The sequence below is a fragment of the Ictalurus punctatus genome, chromosome 26 (genome assembly GCF_001660625.3).
Source record: "Ictalurus punctatus breed USDA103 chromosome 26, Coco_2.0, whole genome shotgun sequence".
Lineage (NCBI taxonomy): Eukaryota > Metazoa > Chordata > Actinopteri > Siluriformes > Ictaluridae > Ictalurus > Ictalurus punctatus.
The window spans coordinates 12,085,810-12,105,740 of NC_030441.2; the positions used below are offsets into that span (position 1 = coordinate 12,085,810).

A 19,931-nucleotide genomic window follows, 5' to 3' on the forward strand; every position below is an offset into this window, starting at 1 on the left:
TAGTAGGAAAGTATGCGATTTGGGACACAGCCGAACTCTCTTGTTCGCTGTTAAAACGTAAAACTGCCGTGTGTGATCGTGTCCTATCGCAAAATGCGGTGAAAACTCCCACACGACGCTCATAATGTGATTAAGGTGTTTACATGTCACTACTACACGTCCATAATGCGACTAAAACAGGAGTACTCCACCTGTCTTAATTAGATTATTGCTTACTTCGATTATGACCTAAATTAGATTAAGGTAAGTAAAAATTGCTGTTTACATGGTAGTTTCTTAATTAGAGTATGGTCTTAATCAGATTAAGAGTGGATTATTGTTGTCCATGTAAATGCAGCAATTGTTGTCCATGTAAACGTACTGAATGTCCCTGATGTGAATTCATTGTGGAAGACAACTGCTAACTTCTTACAAGAATTACAAAAATACCGCACCATCCAATGAATTAGCACCAGAATTGCTGATCACATCACAAATATTTCAATATAAATATATTTAAATATATTTATATAAATATATATATATATATATAAACATATAAATATATAAAAATATATTTATATGTTTTCCTTTAAAAAAAAAAAAAAAAAAGTAAATATAAAGCCTTTATGTAGTTGTGAAATGTTTCAAACCAGACTGTTCAGAGTGTTTTGCCTCATTTTTCATCCTCAGGGCTTTTGCGATAGTGGGAACTCGATGCTACATTGCGTTAGAAAAACAATCAGTAAGATCCCAAAGCTGAATTCTTCCCAAGAGCTTAAAAACATAAGCATGAACAAACACTATACAGCCTTTCTGTTTCTCTGTATTACCTCACAGTATGTGTGAGTAACTCTTGCAGATATTGACGCAAGGGAGGTTTTAGTAGATGTTGCTGGAAAGGTGACTCCATCATTAAGAAGTATTTACAAGAATCCTGAGGCCTACGCAAAGCTGTAAACAAAAAAGTAAACAAAACCATTTAACACTTGTGTGGCTCAGTGTAAGGCCCTAGGAGGCATTCACCTTGTAGGGATGGAGTGTATGAACAGAAGAGGACTAGAAAAGGTGCCAGAGAAAGAGAAGGAGAGAGAGCATCTGTAAAACATTACACAGTGTGTGTGTATGTGGGGGGGGGGCATCAGGAGAAAAGGGAAAACAGGAGACAGGAATGGGGTGATGGTTGATGGTAGATGGGGAGCAGACAGACAGAGAGTAAGAGTAAGAGAGAGAGAGAGAGAGAGAGAGAGAGAGAGAGAGAGAGATGGGGTGTGAACAGGAGGGAGGAGGACAAGCTGACCTGGCTGTTCTCTGACCCCTGTCTCCCACTACTCAAATCCCAAGAGACTGATTAAGCAAGAAATAAGTAACTGGGACAGACATAATGAAAGCAACAAAGAGACAAAACAGACAGAAAAAAAGGAATTACAGTGTGAGAAAACAGACAGGGTAGAACAATTAAAAAAAGAGATCATGAACACTAGACATACACAGGAAACAATATTCAAATGATGTTAAAAAGTTACGGGATGTGTTTTTGTTGACAAGCCCAGCTTTGCTGGACTCCATTTCCTCATACACAGACAAACAAGAAAACACATGCCAAAAAAACCAGATCATCAGTTTTGGAGATACCAAGAAATTACGTAATATTTCCAAACACGGCCAAAACATGGTCTTGGCTCTGAGTAGATCTTTCCTGTTTTTGATGCTGTACTGAGTCTAAGCCAGCTACAGCCATGTCGCAAGACAGTTGTGTTTTCCCAAATCTAACACGCAGGTAGGCCAGCCCCCAATGCTGTCATAACAGAGAAATACTGTAGATGACAGGACTGAAGGGTTCATCACATGACCACCTTGCTGAAAAAAACAATAGAAACTATTACAGATGGTTTTCATTCGAATGGTTTCCACTACATATACCATTACAAACCGCCCATTAAACCCTTTATCATTACTGGTCCTTAATGGTATCCACTAGACATAGAAGGCAACAAATTACCAGTAGAGACCTACAGGGACCTACATTACAGTTTCCATTAAAACCAATACAATTCCCATTCTAACAAGTACAACCAATACAAATTATATGATGGTTTCTAGTGTTTTTTTCAGCAGGGTGAGCAAAACATGTTATAATCTAATCTAGTCAAAGAAAAAAAGAAAGCTCTTTTCATCACACTCTCATGTCATTTTGCTAAGCAGGAATATATGACAGGTGTATGATAAGCAAACTTCTAGATAGTAAATTTGTATGCATAGTTTGTGTAGTTTTTAGCTCTTGAAGCTAACCCCCACTATACAATCCCTAAACACAAACACATTATCCTCCCCTCCCCACTCTAGCCTCATCAGAGTTAATATCCACCACACTAACTTAAAGTACCTCAGACATTTAAAACCATTTTAAAACATTACATTTTTGTAGAATAAAATCATTTAATGTGTTTTAGTGCAGATGAATCTACTAGACAGAATATAAGAACCTTATACACAGTATACATTCTGAAAAATACTCTCATATCCCCCTGTCATCTCTAATTAGTTACACACCTAACAAGCTAACAGCTAGTAAACACTCTCACATTTGACACAGATGTGTTTTCCTGATTGTAAATATCATGATTTACAGAAATTAACAAACTGTCAAAATACAGAAAGTACAGTTTTGTTCCAGACTAACATTAGATCAGCTACCTCACTAGCTGGCTAGTTAAATGCTAATTAACTAGCTTGTTTACTTGTTTACTTGTTTACATTTGATGGCAAAATGGGGTTTCTGTATCTGTGTCATAGTTTATGAGTTGCAGAGATTTAACAGTATTAACAGTAGCCAAACCTGTCAAAATATACCACAACAATCAAAACTTATTTTTCCAATACAATCATTAGCTAAGTCAGCTAGCTTTCTCAGCCTGCAGATTCTGTAGCTAAAAGTTTCCAGGTACCAGAAGGTTATTCCCTTACAGTGTTCAGGGTGCCATTTGTGTCCCATTGATATTTTATTTACAATTATTTATGTGAAGTAAAAGGTTAAAGCCATTTCAAACACAGGGAAATTGTCCTTCATAAGAACCCATGTGCCTGTTAAAACTAATAAAAAAAAAAAAAAACCTGTCTGTAGCTCTTAGAAAACAACATACTTTTTGCCTCATAGCCCACTATAACTACACTTTACATTGAAGCATAATTATGAGAATACTTCAAAAATCATATTATTTTTTGCATTAATATATGAATATTCATCCATTAGTCATCCATTATAGATTATGAAAAATTTCCATTTTAGTTGTGTCCCACAATATTTATTCAACCCTGTGACCTGCACCCATTCACCTCTATGAAATATTTGGATGTTCAACAGAAAGTCGCACCAAATAATTTTCAGAAGCTCGTGGGAAGAAGAAAAGGAAGTTCTCTCATTATTACTTCCTTATGTTCAGTGATATTGTGATATTGACTGTATGTACAACACTGTTACTCAAATTATACATTGGAAGTACATTATTAAATAAAATTAAAAAATTCATATTAAGCAAATCATTAGAATGTAACATCCTTATGCCATCAGAATGGATGCTAGTTTAATTTAAAACTGAACCCTGTTACAAAAAACTTGAGAATTAAAGAGATACTGTTGCCTGAGATGACATAACACATTTTGTTGAATGGCTGAAATACATATTTAATATATAATATCGAAAAAAAAATTATACACACACACACACACACACATATATTATTTTATATATAAAATGAAATAATAATGTTTCACACACACACACACACACACACACACACACACATATATATATATATATATATATATATATATATATATATATATATATATATATATATATATATATATATAATTTTATTTATTTATTTATTTATTTATTTTTAAAGAGATAGTCCAGCGTGGAATCACCACTTTCCAAATTCAGTCCTGGACATGCACTTTTTGCTGTTTTACTTCATCCAAGCCTATTTCATGATATGAAAAAAAAGTATGCTTATATATGAATCAGGTTTTTTTAAGTGAAAGTCTGTAAAATTGGAAAGAAACAGATATATAAACAGAATCAAAATTAAGATGAATTACTAATTTAAAAATCACAAAACCTCTGCTAAAGCGTGCATTAAAATGTTGATCTACATCCTGGCACCTTGGTGTATTTCGAATGATTTCATTATGTGCAAAAGTCTACGTTCCACATTACCACTCTGTATAGATAAACATGAGGCTTCAATTCATAGATTAATGTATGTCTTTCTAATAAATAACCATAAATCTTGGCATGAGTGTGCCCACCATCCAAAGCAACCACCCTTTGACCCCACCCTCAGCTTTAAACACCCCTCTAATAGAGTAAATCCCATCCATCATGGTGTCCAACCCCCTCTGTTTTTTTTAAATAGTCAAAAGCTTTTAAGCTAACAGGGTCAGGGTGAACTGACCTCCAGGCTGAAATTGTATTCCTCCATTGCGCTACCAATTAATCATCTGAAGTAATCAGTGTTGCTTTAAACATACACAGAAGCGTGCAGGAAAGTGATCTGAGGATATCTAAACCACAGAGAGAGAGAGAGAGAGAGAGAGAGAGATGCAGACAAGCAGAAGAATTCACTGAAAAAATCCTAATTATTAGGTACAGGTTCCTTGTAGGTCGTCTTAGATACAACTGGACACGGAAACGTTTAACTGGAATGCAACACTAGTATTTAAGAGCAAAAAAATGGTTAAAGGAATAGTCCAGCGTTTTTCCAACCTAATCTCTATCCTCTATATCTCTAGTGTATGTGTGATTACAACAAACAAGAATTTGGACAAGTACAAAGTGAAGAATGGAAAAACAGTGACTTGTACTCAAAATGGAAGTCTAAGGGCAGTTATGGAGGCGTTAATAAACATTTCTGTGAAATTCTGTGAAATGTGTGCTTTCATAAATTATCCAGTCAAATGTTATTGTTTTTTTCTTTTGCAAATAAATCAGTTTGGGAAACGGGACTGCTTTTTCAGAGAGAACTTTTGGAATTCTTAGAAAAAGTGCAAGTAATTTTTTCGTGAATGTTTTGCTGAAGTCTTGTTGAACCGTGTTGGTATGGAATTCTGTCGTGTCTGTCTACTGCCAAGACTTTTATTGTTTGTAGTTTTGAATTCGTATTTCATGGATGCATGTTTGAAACATTTATACATACTTCAACAATTACCCTTAGAATTAGTGATATTACTGAGTTTAGAGTAAACTGTATTAACTGTCTGTGGAAATCACATATGCACTACAGATGTATTAGATTAAAACGAGACAACAAACAAAAACAAAACGTTACAGCATTCCTTTAAATGAGTCCCCTAATTACTGTGCTGAAAACCTAATGGTCCAGGATTACATTTTGTCATTTAACAACTTCATGGATCGTAAAAAGAAGGTCTGAGAATTCCACCAAAAATTCCAGGAAATGCCAAAGATTCGTCTGTGAGCACTGGATGTGTGGCACACAGGAAAAAAACAAGGTCAGACATTGTGTATTGAATACTAGAGATAGAGAGAGAAAGGGAGAGAGCCAGACTGTAACTACATTAGTGTCTGAGAAAATCCTTTTAGGACATTTAGAGGAGAGAAAAGAACACAAAGCTGCTGTCTGTTTTATTTCCGGTCGATCCAAACTGCTGGTTTCGACTTATTTCATGTCAGCCAATACGTCAGTACCTTACAGTGGTAGTAAACATTACAGCACTGATTGTAAATGAGATGTGTCACATGATTTCTGCCATCTGATCACATTTTTGGTCCATCTAAAGAGCTAACCATGACCTCTACTGGTATTAACATGGTACAGCAGATAAATATGAGCACATGGATCAAACTACTGTTGTAGCTGTTGTTTGCTATGTTACATAAAAACATAACACACAGTGTTTTCAGATATGGCTCTATGACTACGTTTACATGGACAGCACTAATCTAATTATTGACCTTACTCTAAGTAAGATAATAATGTGATTAAGGTGTTTACATGAGTCGCTTTTAGAATACTATGTCATGTTCCTGTTTTACATGTTTTTGAACATAATTAGATTAACAGCCTGCGTCATTATGTCACCGCACCACGCCGTCCGACGTCCCTCCAGAATTTCACGTATCAACATACAGTTCATCTTCGTTATGGTACCGTATACAGTTTTGGCGGTTTTTATTTATTTTTTTTTTATTTTTTTTTTACGAACGCTTTAAGTGCAGTTAATTAATTGTCATGCTATACGTGCTAATAGACAACTGCTTGAAGCGGTGGGTGTGTCCCAAATCGCGTAGTTACCGTCTATATAGTAGCCGAGATACATGTATTTTTCCCCACTACAGGCCTATAGTAGGAAAGTATGCGATTTGGGACACAGCCGAACTCTCTTGTTCGCCGTAAAACGTAAAACTGCCGTGTGTGATCGTGTCCTGTCGCAAAATGCGGTGAAAACTCCCACACGACGCTCATAATGTGATTAAGGTGTTTACGTGTCACTACTACACGTCCATAATGCGACTAAAACAGGAGTTCGCCACCTGTCTTAATTAGATTATTGCTTACTTCGATTATGACCTTAATTAGATTAAGGTGAGTAAAAATTGCTGTTTACATGGTAGTTTCTTAATTAGAGTATGGTCTTAATCAGATTAAGAGTGGATTATTGTTGTCCATGTAAACGCATCTTATATCTTAATCTCAGAAATGAACATGAAATCCTGCTAGCGTCTTTTGTTGTATTTAACCCTTTACTGCATGGTGTTGCCATATGGCAACAATACATTAATCTCCACTTTTGTTTTTGATGCAATAATACAAATCTCTGCCATTTATAGTCTGGAAAATGTAAAGTAATTGGGATTGTACCCTGAAACATTTTTGAGACTATTGACAAGTATAATGATATGATACTTTCCACCATTGCACATTGTTGATATACAGCAAAAATTTACCAACTACTCCCATAAATTCTTATTTTTTTAACTATATTTTTATTACTTAAACTAATTCATTTATTTGTAACCACCTATAACAATTTTAACTGAGAGGCTTATTAAACAGTTTATTGTGTTCATAGCATTTTTGTTTGGCGGGTTCATCACACATTCTCTGAAAATAAAATTACTTAATGAATCTTTTTTTGTTGTTAAATTAAATTGAGGTACTGTTTCATATGGTGATAATATTGAAGCTAATTACAAAACTGATATCGTATCATTTTCCAAATCTTTTCCAGGTCTGCGTAATGAAATGTAACTCTTCCAGGATTTTCAGTGGTGTTGGTGTTGTATTCCTTCCTCGTTTTTTGGGCCATTTAAATATACAGTGTGATCATTTGCCTTTAATTTGTAACAGTTTTGTCTAGTTATTTTATATAATTGTTTCCTGCTCCTATTTTATTATGTTATTTCAGTTTAATAATCAGGGTTTTATTTAAATTCTCATTTTAGTACTTAGTGTTTGCTAATGAAGCTTGTCCCTCTTTAAGTAATGTCAAATGCATCAAAACACACATGGATATATATATATATATATATATATATATATATATATATATATATATATATATATATATATATATCCATCCATCCATCCATCTTCTACTGCTTATCCTTCTTTCAGGGTCACGGGGAAACCTGGAGCCTGTCTCAGGGCGCATCGGGCACAAAGCAGGGTACACCCTGGACAGGGTGCCTATACACACACACACACACACACACACACACACACACACACACACACACACATATATATATATATATATATATATATATATATATATATATATATATATATATATATATATATATATATATTATCTGACTGGATAACAAAGCAGCTTATAATTTAGCAGTGTTGAAAATTAATTACCTCAATATCCTCTCGTGTAAACTGTTTCTAGTCAGTGCTGTTTATCCACCTGGAGATTCTCTACCGCTGCAGAAACATCTGACACACAGGCATTTGAGCTGGATCAAGTTAAGTTTATTGTTTAGGGTTAGTGCAGTTCACGCTTTACCCAGCAGGTGGCGTTTCATATACAAAAACTTCATTGCATTGAAAACTTCTTGTCACTTACTGCTCTCCTGTTGTCTGTTGCCGAAGTTCTGCAGGCTTCTGATCTTGTGACTAACACACTTTAATGAAGATGGACACACTTCTTTTATGCGTGTGTGTGTGTGTGTGTGTGTGTGTGTGTGTGTGGTGAAGTACTGAACTGAGAACAAGTCTTGGATTATTCCCAGCACTCAAAGGCCATCTTTATGTAAAATCTCTCCCACTTTCCCAACCCCATGTCGCCATGTTTGTCATTTTTCTTTGTTTCTCTCTTAAATGGACAAGCTGCAGTCCCTCCAGTGCAATACTGGGGGAAAATCAGCTTTTGAGAATAATTGTCCAGGTGTTTAATTCCTCACTCAAATTGGAAATATGTAGCATTTTTAAGACTTTATTTAACTTTTTTTTTTTTTTTTTTACCAGAGGACAAAAACTGGAATTTCCACCTGTTTTGGGGTACTCGTGTTCAGAATTTATTTGTGATTTCACACTCCGCGGTAGTGGGTAATGGCTCAAGCGAAAGTAGACACTAAGGTCTTTAAGAATTTGCAGTTTTTCATAAGAGTTTCATGAGGTTTAAATGTTATCATTTTATTTTGGCGGCTGTATACACTGTTTTTATTCTTACAAAAACTTTAGCTGTGCTGTCCGTTTTATCTTTGTACCAATGTTATTGTGGAGAGGTGTGAATTGTTTGCCCAGCATGGGGCTCACACCCCTTCCCTTTCCCATCACCCTGTTCACCAACAGCTAAACATGATACTCTACACACAGAAACCCACCAGTGTCCTGACTAATCTTATAACAGACTTGTGGTGATAATTCATTTGTTTATACTGACTGAAAATGTCAGAGGAGTTGATTTCCATTCCCTTTTTTATAGAATGTATTTCTCTTTTGTTTGTGTGTATATGGTCCAGTTTACTCATAGGAACATCAAGTTACCTAGCTACCCGAGTTAACCAGCTGACTTCCACTGCAGATATTAGCTAGCATTTACTTGCTATACCAAACTATTTATTTCATTGTTCAAGACAGCACAAATTTAAAAGAATTGTATGAAAGAAAGAAATTAGAGAGAGAAAAAAATGTTAATCCCTTAATGTGTGTGTACTAACCTCTCTTAAACAGGGTTCTAGCTCGATGATATACGAAGATGCTGACGTTTGGAACCAGTTTTTTTTTTTGATGTGCACTACAATGCATTTCATTCTGCAGGAGAGCATCTGCTAAATGCTGCAAATGTAAATGTAACTATATGAGGACACAGAGCATTACAGGCCCAGGGCCTGATTTACTAAAAATTCTCAAATGTAACAGCATGTACAAACCTGATAACACACAATTACTGCCAATTTTATATGAAAAAATACCACTGAAAGGCAGGTATTCAATTGTAATTGAATTGAATTGGTAATTGAGTAAGTTTTTCTTTTTAAATCCTATTCACTTTCTTTATTAAGATTTTCTACGTTATTCTCAAATGTAGGATGCCAGAATCTTCAAACTATTCCTCGCATGGTCATGCCTCCGATGCAGAATTTAAAATCCGCAATATATAAAGCACTTGCTGCGGTGCAGTGCTGCTGCTGCTGCTGCTGCTAGTCATGAATCTTAATGCTTCTATGATTTTCCGGGAATAATTTTTTATTTTTAAATGAGGTATTCGTATCCCTCTGGGTACTCAGGTTTCCTCCCCCAGTCCAAAGACATGTGTTGCAGGCTGACTGGCATTTCCAAATTGTGAATGGGTGTGTGAGTGTGTGTGTGTGTGTGTGTGTGTGTGTGATTGTGCCCCCGCCTTGTGTCCCAAGTCCCCTGGGATAGGCTCCAGGCTCACCCACCACGCTATGTAGGATAAGTGATACAGAAAGTGAATGGATGGACGAATAGATGGATGGATGGATGGTATTCATATCCACTTACATTCCTAATAGGTAGAAATGGCAGCATGGTATGTAAATTGGAACTCAAATAATCTGTCTCCTCTTTGTATCTGTATTTGTATATGTTTAGAATCTGTTATTATCTGTTCAATCCAAATAACATATTCGTATTTGGTTACATCTCTATAAAGCATCCCTATTTAAAAAAAAAAAACTACAAAGAGAGAAAAGAAAAGAAAAGGAGCCATGTACAATACACTGAGTCTAAAAAAGAAACGAATTAAGAGCACACACACATTCATTCATATACACATAAGCAGCACACACACGAGTGCTTCCAATTACATGGACACTTAAACAAGCATAGAGGTCAGTGAGGTACCTGTTCTAGCTCTGGTGTTTAATCACTGAGTTGTCATTACTCATAGATTTCCTTAAACGCCATGGTGCTGTAAAATGGAGGATAGAAGTTGTGTATTTATGCAGTCATACACTTTGCTTCATAATGGCTGACTTATGGATTTGAGCAGAGGAGAGCTGGTCCAAGATCAATGTTAAAAATCACCTGGAGTGTTGTGGGTTTACTGAGATTTTTAGGGCTTTAACTGTACACACACACACACACATACACACAAACACACACACACACACACTCCTTGATTGTACATGGGCAGCCAGTAAGCCAGTGTCCCTGGTTTGTTTTGATTTAATGGGAGCAGAAAGCAACACAACCCAACCATATATCACAGTTCCACCACACACACACACACACACACACACACTCACACACACACACTCACACACACACATAAACACACTGGCCTTGACACCTCCCAGAATCAATCCATCATCAGCCTTCCACCCAATAAATCTCGCTATAACAACTCATCTGTTATCAAGCTCAGGAGAACAATTTCCTACTCAAAAATTTTACACACACACACACACACACACACACACTCACACACACTCTCTCTCTCTCACACTCTCTCACACACACACACATACACACACACACACACACACACACACACACACACTAATATACCCGTGTTAGGGATTAATGCTAACACAATATTAATTACTATGTTGGTATTATAAATAATGTGTAACTGAAAAGCAGTCCTTCTGCAGCACTGTAGATAAGACATAAAGAAAAATATTAATATGCATGTAATGATTTAGAATTGATTTAGAAACGCGTGTGATGTTTACATACAGAGAGTAGGATAGAGAGGTGGGGAAAAAACAGAGTATGAGGATAATAGTTCAATAATAGAAAAAGGAAAAGATCAGGAGAGAGATTGAGAATGTGAAGAGAGAGAGAGATGTCAAGAAGGAGAAAATAGGAGGAGAGATATAGCTGAGGTCTTAAGTTCGGTGATATCGGTGTAAATTGTTATTATTTTGTTGAAAGATCTATTTGCTTCATTTAGTACTGCACTTCAGAAACTACATAAGATTTACACATTTCCCAGAAGACAAAATAATAACAATACACCGATCATCCTGTTCAAAAGTTTTTTCAAAAGGGGTGTATAAGGGGTGTTTTTACACTCAACAAGGTCCCAGGCTGCAAAATTATGAGAACACTTCCCATAGAGAAGCAAACACTGAAGTGCAAAGACCTCATGCTGAATCTAAGGTAGAAGGGGGGGGGGGGGCGGCGGGGGGGGGGGGGGGGGGGGCCAGGGGGGGGGCGGCACGGGGGGGGCACGGGGTGGGGGGGGGTCTCAAAAATGGGAAAGTTGAACAGCAAGATGCTCTTCTGTTCCCTGTGAATTGCTATTTTGCTCAGCTGAATTCTGTCTCCATGTAGTACAGTGTGTAAGTGAAAGTTGAACTTCTGATACTAATTACAGAACAGCCTGAGGGAATACAATACAGTACAATACACACACACACACACACTTGTCTGTCAATCTGTGTATTGGCAGTGACTACAATAGAATACAAATACATTTCATACCAAGAAAATGTATTAAAAAAAAGCACACATCCAAACCTACACACACACATTTTAGTAATTGGTGTTTAGCAATAGTTATAGTTATAGCTTCAGTTATAGTTTTATTTAGTTGTTATAGTTTATAGTTATAGTTTTATTTATTTAACCAATCAGTGGTGTTCATTATGGCAAGCTCCTCCCCGATTGAAACATTCCTACATGGCAGTAAGTTCCAGGTTCCTGGTGAAAACACTTTAAAAAGTGTAAATCAAGCATGCAAGTTTCTGTGTGTTTGTGTGTGCATATGACACTCACTCTACAGGAGGGTTCGTGTCATCTGGTTTGGTCTCGAAGAAGCGCAGTACTTCCTCGCTCTGGGAGATCTGGGGAGGAAGTCGCACCAGCGCCTGATACACCAAGAGGAAATGACACGGGACAATCAGCAGGGACACACATGACTTCCAGGCAGCAGCATCACCGAGTTTTACTGTCAAGGCATCCATACAGGACGTGGAGGATGACTGAGTTCTGCTCACATCACTCTGACAATGTGTTCAAGATTAAGCAATCCTACTGACATACTTTTCTTTATTTCTTATTTGTCTCGCAATAGAAATAGAAAATGCTGTTCTGTTAAAAACCAATAGGTGGTGCTACACTGATTTTGAGCACATGAGCTTGAACATATCTGTGTACATAATAAGGATTCATGCTAGTGCTTGCCACAAGACCCAAATAAAGACGTCAGCCGGGATTCGCTCTGAGAACTCGGGGTCTCTGGGGTCCTCACATTTGCGTGGGAAAGCTGGTTATGTGGGGATTTGGCCCTGAACTGCCAATGACATCATTTCAACAGGAAGTAGGCCTCAAAACAGTATGATGACTGTAAGTGATCAGTAAGACGTCTTGATAATAGCGCCCGACCTGGAAACAGGCTGCTATAATTATGATCCAATTAATTTATCCTCTTACAACCCTGTTACTCAAATCTGGGAAATCAAAATGGTTTATTATTAAAGGAAAACTCCACACTGAGAAGCATTAAATATGTTTCTATTGAAATATCTGTGATGTGCTCAGTGATTGTGGTGCTAATTTGTTAGTCAGTGCAGTATTTTCGTTATTTTCGTGGGAAGTTTACGGTTATGTGCTGTGCTGATATCACACTGTTATTTTCTAGCACAGTTACAATGGTGTTCAATAGGAGAAAACATGTCAGCGATCTCAAACAAAAGGGATAACACTCACTGCTAGCTGCACACACACAAAAAAGCTTCTTTTCTCACACATGATTTTCCAGTAATATTCAAAGCCACATTGACATTATATAGTTGTATGCATATGTTTGGGCACCCCTGGCCAAAAAACATTTGAAGTGAAAAGAAGGAAATGCACATCAGTATTTAGTTACACCGCCTATTGAAGATATCACAGCTTGCAGCTTGTAGCCAGCTTAGAGTCTTTCTATTCCTGTTTGATGAATTAACACCCACTCTTCCTTACTGAATGCTTCTAGTTCTGAGAAATTCTTATAGGACGTCTTGCATGCACATCATGTTTAAGATCTACCCAAAGATTTTCAAGGATGGTCAAGCTTGAGATTGTATTTCTTGAAGTAGTACGTGGTGGATTTTGAAGTATGTCTTGGATCATCGTCTTGTTGTAGAAGCCAGTCTCTTTTTAGTTTCTCGACTGACTGTGTTACAATCTTCTAATATCTTCTAATATTTACTGGAATTCATTATTCCATCTGTCTTTGCCATGATTCCTGTGCCACAGGCTGTCACACAACCCCAAAATGCCTAGATATTGTTTGGTATGCATGAGATGGTCACACTGTGAAAAGGTCACAGGTAAGGTTTCTGTCTGATGACTCTTCCATGCAGATCATGTTTGTGCAAGCAATACTGCAAAGTAGAATGGTGCATCATCACCCTTGTGTCAGCTAAAACCTCCTGCTAAGTGTCATATAGGTGTTTTGCTTTGCCTTTCTAGCCAGCATACAGGCAGTTCTAACTGAGTTTTATAGTCTTCTAGATCTTTCCTTGAATTTCTCAGTTCCCCGTTATTTCTTAATGGCATTTCAGACAGTTGGAATTGTGAGTTGGAAGCACTCTGATATCTTTTTATAGCCTTCCTCTGCTTTGTAGGCATCAATTAGCATCAATTTCCGATCCTCAGTCAGCTGCTAAGAGGAGCCCGTGGTTGCTGAGTGTTAGCACAAGGTTTGAAGAGTCAAAGAATTTATTATGCTTAGGAATTGTTATTCGTAATGACAATTCTTTACCTGCTTAACAAGTTCTCATGAGTCAATTAAAACTATCAAGTTAATTAAGTTCCAAGACCTTACAACTTGAAGGATGTCCAAACTTTTCCACATGCCACAGTTACTATTTTATTTACTATTATATATTAGGTTTTTCCTTTAAGAACACCTGATTCTCAAGCACTTTAAACTGAATGAAGTGTATTTGAGCCCTACAGATCCGAGTTTATTAGTATGTACAGTTGTAGCATATATGTGTGATCGATAGCAAGCATTGAGTTCCTACATTCAGTAAAAAATAACTGTATATGTGATATATTATAACAACTACACATTATTGAAATATCTGTTGGTTCAATGTACTGCTTCCACATTCAACCAAACTTTTATATAGTACTTGGCCTGAATACTTGAGTCCATACTCTATGATTTCCAGATGGAAATGAGGAATTGATTCATGGTTTGTTTTCACACTGACAAATTTCTTCTGAACCATGGTTTGATTGCTCAGTTTTACACAACACTTCTGCTGTGTACAAAATGGAGGTCCCGATTAAGGGTGAGCAATATGGCTTGAATACACAGTATGTATGACAATATAAAAGATTGCTCACAAACCACCAAAAAGGGCCACTAATTGGAGCCAATTAACAGATTGGTGCCAATTATTTATATATATATATATATATATATATATATATATATATATATATATATATATATATATATATATATATATATAGTATTTTAAATAGAAAAGGAGAGCAAATGGAGGAATTGGTACAATAATAGTTTTTAACATCCAGTCTGTGGGTGGGTGATTTTATAAAGACATGTCAATGATACATGTTAACACCTTGGTTTAATTATCCTTTTATTTAAAAAAAAAAAAAAAAAAAAAAAAATGAAATAAATGATTTAACAATAAAATGGTGGAAAATTCTATTAAAATATGTAAAAATGTTAAAAATGTATCTCAAAGATTCAGTACGATCATTTAACATTCATTTTCGACTCAAATCATCTGCTTTGAGTAAGTTAAGTCAGTTTTTTTCTTAAATAAAATTATAGAAAGATATTATGATACCCACAATATCTCAGTTTATTGTGACATAATTTATCCTGATATGAATATATAATATATCCCAGCCCTAGTCCAGTCAGTTCCTTCTTATGGCAAAAAAAGTATACAGTAATGTTATTATACCACATTATTGATATCATTATATTGCCCAGCCCTAATCGTAATTAGCGTGTTTGAATGCATTTTCAATTGCATAAACAGTGAATTGCTTGCTTCTTGTGATAACTCATTAGCACAGACCATCAACTGAGAGGGAAAAGGGGGGAGAGTGACAGACAGCTTGTGAGAAATACATGCACTTGTGAGGAGAATCCCTTGAGTAAACACATTCCTTGAGAACATCGGGCAATTACATGGAGGTCGTTTGTCTAATTAAAGTGCACAGGAAATGGGTGGTAAACATCGCCCTCTCCAACAACTTCAAAGCAAACTGTTCTCTTGCATCGGTCACTAATGTGCTGCTTCCTCAAATAACCAAGGATACATTTTAGAATGAAGTCATTAATAGAGCTGTAGGAAGACATCTCCCTTTTCCAAATCCAAGGTGTTTCTTAACTGGCAGAACATACAGACCTGGTCTTGTCATATCAGTGTTATGGGACTTGCAGTAACAGAACCTGCTGTGTTTCCCAAGGCTTTACTTAATACTCATTGGAATGGAATAAATATTGGCAAGATACCTTTATGGCAAATATTTTAAACAGTGTATAGGGTGTATAGGGCTTGAAGCAGAACAATAAAGTGTTTTATAAGACAGTGTTGCTGAATTCTCAATTCTGATTGGTCAGAGAGTGTTGGTTAATTTTCTCGGGCAGTAGTACCGGCTGTAATTCAAATCACAGGTTTATATTAATTCATTTGTTCTATTAAGTTATTGTTTCTATAGTAACAACTTATAAAAGAAACTGTATGTCAGATGCTACACATAAAAAAATAGTGTGTCACAGTTTTGAAAGCTGTACCCAGTGTCAGGGCTTTGTAACAATCAGAGGTAAAGATGTTCCTTTAAGCTCTTTTAAGAACTGCTCTAACAGAGTGCATACAAAGTGCTCTGAGAATGTCATGGAGCTTGTTGCCATAAAGTCCGGCTTCCCAAACATTCCCATTCACTCTACCAGCTCCCTCTAGCAGCTGTTCTTCATTAACACATGTTTGTTTACATGTTTGTTTCAGAGAAAGTAAACGTAAAAAGGGACCTATTACATAACCCTGAGGAACCTCGTGATATGAGAGGACTCCTAGCAACACACAAACTCTCTGAATGTAAAACACATTCAACATTAAAAGTGATTAACATTTGTGGACATTTGAAGGAAGCAGGCAAAACTCACCCTGCAATAGTCATCTATAAAGCGCAGTCTCTTCATGGCCACATCTCGTACATGACTTCGTCGAAACAGGATTTTACCTTAATGAGGAAAAAGAGTCACCAATGGAGAGAGTTAAAAATAACACAAGGCACCTACTCTAGCACTGAACATGAAAGAAAAAACAATACAAATGATTAATAAATAAATAAACAGCTGATTGTTTTTCCCAGAAAGCAAATCAACATCTGCCTGATCAGTGCACCAGAAACTGCTTAACTTTGATCACCAATTAACAAGATTTCCCTGACAGCATGATCAAATTTGAAGATTTTGCTAGAGTTACACCTACTATAATCCCTTTATCCCTTCTAATTTGAGGCTTTTTCTACTCTAGTGCCCATAACGCAACTGCAATTTGATACAAAACAAAATGCATTCAAATTCGACTGGCCTTGGGTCAGCTTCCTCTATTATCTCAGTCCTACTGCATTATATGAGATCCAACAAAATGGTTCTCTAATCAGATTAAACAGGTAATCCAAGAACTAGGGATGCTGTTTTTAGGCCGTGTGGAGGCCTCCAAGGACATAAAAGTGCAAAGATGTACTTTTTTTATGAATAGCAATGAATTCTGAGCTCTAAGTCATTTCAATCTCACCCTATTGAGTTGTGCTATGTGGCATGGATTCCTGTGCCCACGAGTCATTGACTTTAATGCCACAGAACAGCATGGGGCATTTTATGATATTGTTTATCAGTATGTGTGTCAAGCCTTATTAAATTGGGTATGCGGCTGGGAAAGAGAAATATAGTGTTTTCATGTGTGTGATACATAAACTTTCAAGGTTGTATATGAGTTTGAACAGGGCCAGATGAGCCATCTGTCCATCAGAGAGAGAGGGACATAAATAGAAACAGGGAGAGAGAGAGAGAGAGAGGGAGAGAGAGAGAGAGACCCTAACACTTTACAGAACCAACTGATAAACCATTCAAGTGCTAAACAGCACAGTTCAAGGCCAACCCCAAATGTGCTCAATGTTCCCAGTTCTCTGTGTGATTTTGTTTATATTTTGACATGTGCTTTTCTTTTGGTTTTGGTCCTGTCTCTGCCCAGCCCTCTCATTGGTTAATTACCCTATTGTGTTCACCTGTTCTGTGTTCAGCCCTGTATTACTTTGCCTATTTATTCTCTGATAAATTCTTGCCAACTATATCAAGCAGTTCTGAGCTGCTTCCCTGTGTATTATATGGTTTTTCGACTGTCACTTTTATTAGCGTTTCTGAATATAAATGATCCTACATGTATATTGACATGAAAAAAATGAAAAATATCTCAAACATAAGGGATAAACATCAGGACTCAACGTTACAGAATGCAATGCATCTATATGATGCAGTTGCTCTGATTTATGCCAGATGCTCGGTCAGCTAGCCAGACATCTAAAAGATGATAAGTGCGATGGTACTGACAACATTATTAGTATGTAGTTGAAGCTTTTGAACCTTTGAGGGGGTGAGGGAGCTGGAAAGAATAAAGGACTTAAACACTGCTGCATAACTCTCTTTACATAGAGATGAAGTAAGGGCACATCAATGGATCCTGTGAGTTTCAGTGGTTTAGTATTTTCGTAGAGCTGAATGCTGAGACTACAACCTCCCAACCACAGGGACAATGTCAAACATGGACAAAAGAATGCAGAGTCAGTAAATGCACTCCATCCAGAGAAACATACCGATACACAAAAGCATGTAATTACATATGGTCAAGTCAATAAGATATTCGGAACTCAAGAGAGAAAGGTATCAGAAAAACTACATAGGAAGTAGAATCTGAAGCTTAAATTTAAATTAACCCCTGAAACAACACTTTTGATACGCTCCCACTCTCTCTGAAACAGACTCGCAGGTCTCACTCAACTCCGCTAGAGGTTTCCAAGCCCTGTATGCAGCTTAAGACTATCTGACTGGAAAACTAATACCTAACATGTTCAATAGGAGTATATGTCATCTTCTGAGATGATACGAAATTAGTCTCGATAGTCATCAATTCAATGAAAGATACATTTAACCCCCAATGAAGTATGGCCTTCTTCACCAGAACTGACAAGCACAGAGGCCAAACCTACTTCACCAACTCAAAGACATAGAGGTCATACCACTTGCACTTGAATTTACAGACATGAAGGCCACGCCTCCTTTGCTGGAACTGACAGTTTCATTTACTGTAATTGCACACTGGCCGTGTCTCCTTCACTGGGACTGACAGGCACAAATACTTCCATCACTGAAAAAAGCACAAAGGCTACACCTCCTTTACTGGGACTGACAGGTATAGAGCCTACTCCTCCTTCAATGGGACTGAAAAGCATGGTGGCCACGTGTCCCTTACCAGACATTTATTATTGGAACTGACATGCACAAAGGCCACGCCTCATTCACTGGGACTGACAGAACTAAAACCCACACTGTGTATAATGTACTGATATTTTATTACGTGTAAACTAAATAATACTACATCTTTAATATATAGAGACGAAACTGTGAGAGTAAATGTCCTGATTCCTGATACAAAGCACTGCTGCAGGACAGATTAATATACAGGAATTACAAAAGAGATTCAAACAGCTGTCCTGGGAGTGATAGTGCGTCCTGCTGTATGTAAAATCGATGTGTTCAGATGAAGTGTGAAGGCTTTTTAGAGACAGTGTGACTGCAGGCAGACAGAAGAAAAGACTGGAGACTAGAAGATGAGAGAGGTGCCGAGTCAGCAAGGGTTTGAAAAACGCACATCATATTGTCTTTCTCTCTGCTGCATTATTCATCGCTCTCCTATGCTTCTCCTAACGATTCTTTGACACAGTGACAGCATGCGTATTTGTGTGAGCGTGAGTGTGTGGGTCTTAACAGCCTGGGGATTAAAAAAGAGAGGGTCCTAGCCAACCATTCAAATGACGTACCACAGACAGTATTGCTGGCAGCCTGCATTTGTCACTGCATGTGTGAGTGTGGGGGATGGAGTGATTGAATGACAGAAAAAAGAGCAAAGGAAGTGACTGGTCTCACCTGGAAGAAAAGGGATGATGCGCTTTTTGGGGTCCTTCTGCCCTCCCTCGATTGGGAACTTGTCAAGAAGCTGCATCTGGGGAAAAATTTTTAAAAAGGAAGTGATATTTCAAACCACACATCAACACTACAACAATCTACAACGAACATATCCAAGAACACACTGTTTGTTCAGTGTCATGTAACATCAGAGAAGGAAGTCTGGACTACATTTCCCAGTAGCCACTGCATCAATCACCATGTCACATGATCACCTGCACTTGAACTTCATTCATGTTAACGAGCACTTACAGGTATTTATAGTCACAGTTTGCAT

The 19,931-nt window shown here is 37.1% G+C and overlaps 1 protein-coding gene across 7 annotated transcripts in view; it reads right to left on the bottom strand.

Moving 5' to 3' along the window:
* The window catches only part of sh3pxd2aa (SH3 and PX domains 2Aa), a 122,452-nt gene that overhangs the window by 52,572 nt on the left and 49,949 nt on the right, over positions 1–19,931 (bottom strand). For all 7 annotated transcript variants that reach the window (XM_017457865.3, XM_017457867.3, XM_017457863.3 and 4 more), the window contains exons 3-5: positions 19,616–19,691; positions 16,574–16,650; positions 12,208–12,299 (exon numbers count right to left, since the gene is read on the bottom strand). In XM_017457865.3, coding sequence (XP_017313354.1) covers positions 12,208–12,299; positions 16,574–16,650; positions 19,616–19,691 — 245 coding nt within the window. The remainder of the gene's footprint in view (positions 1–12,207; positions 12,300–16,573; positions 16,651–19,615; positions 19,692–19,931) is intronic.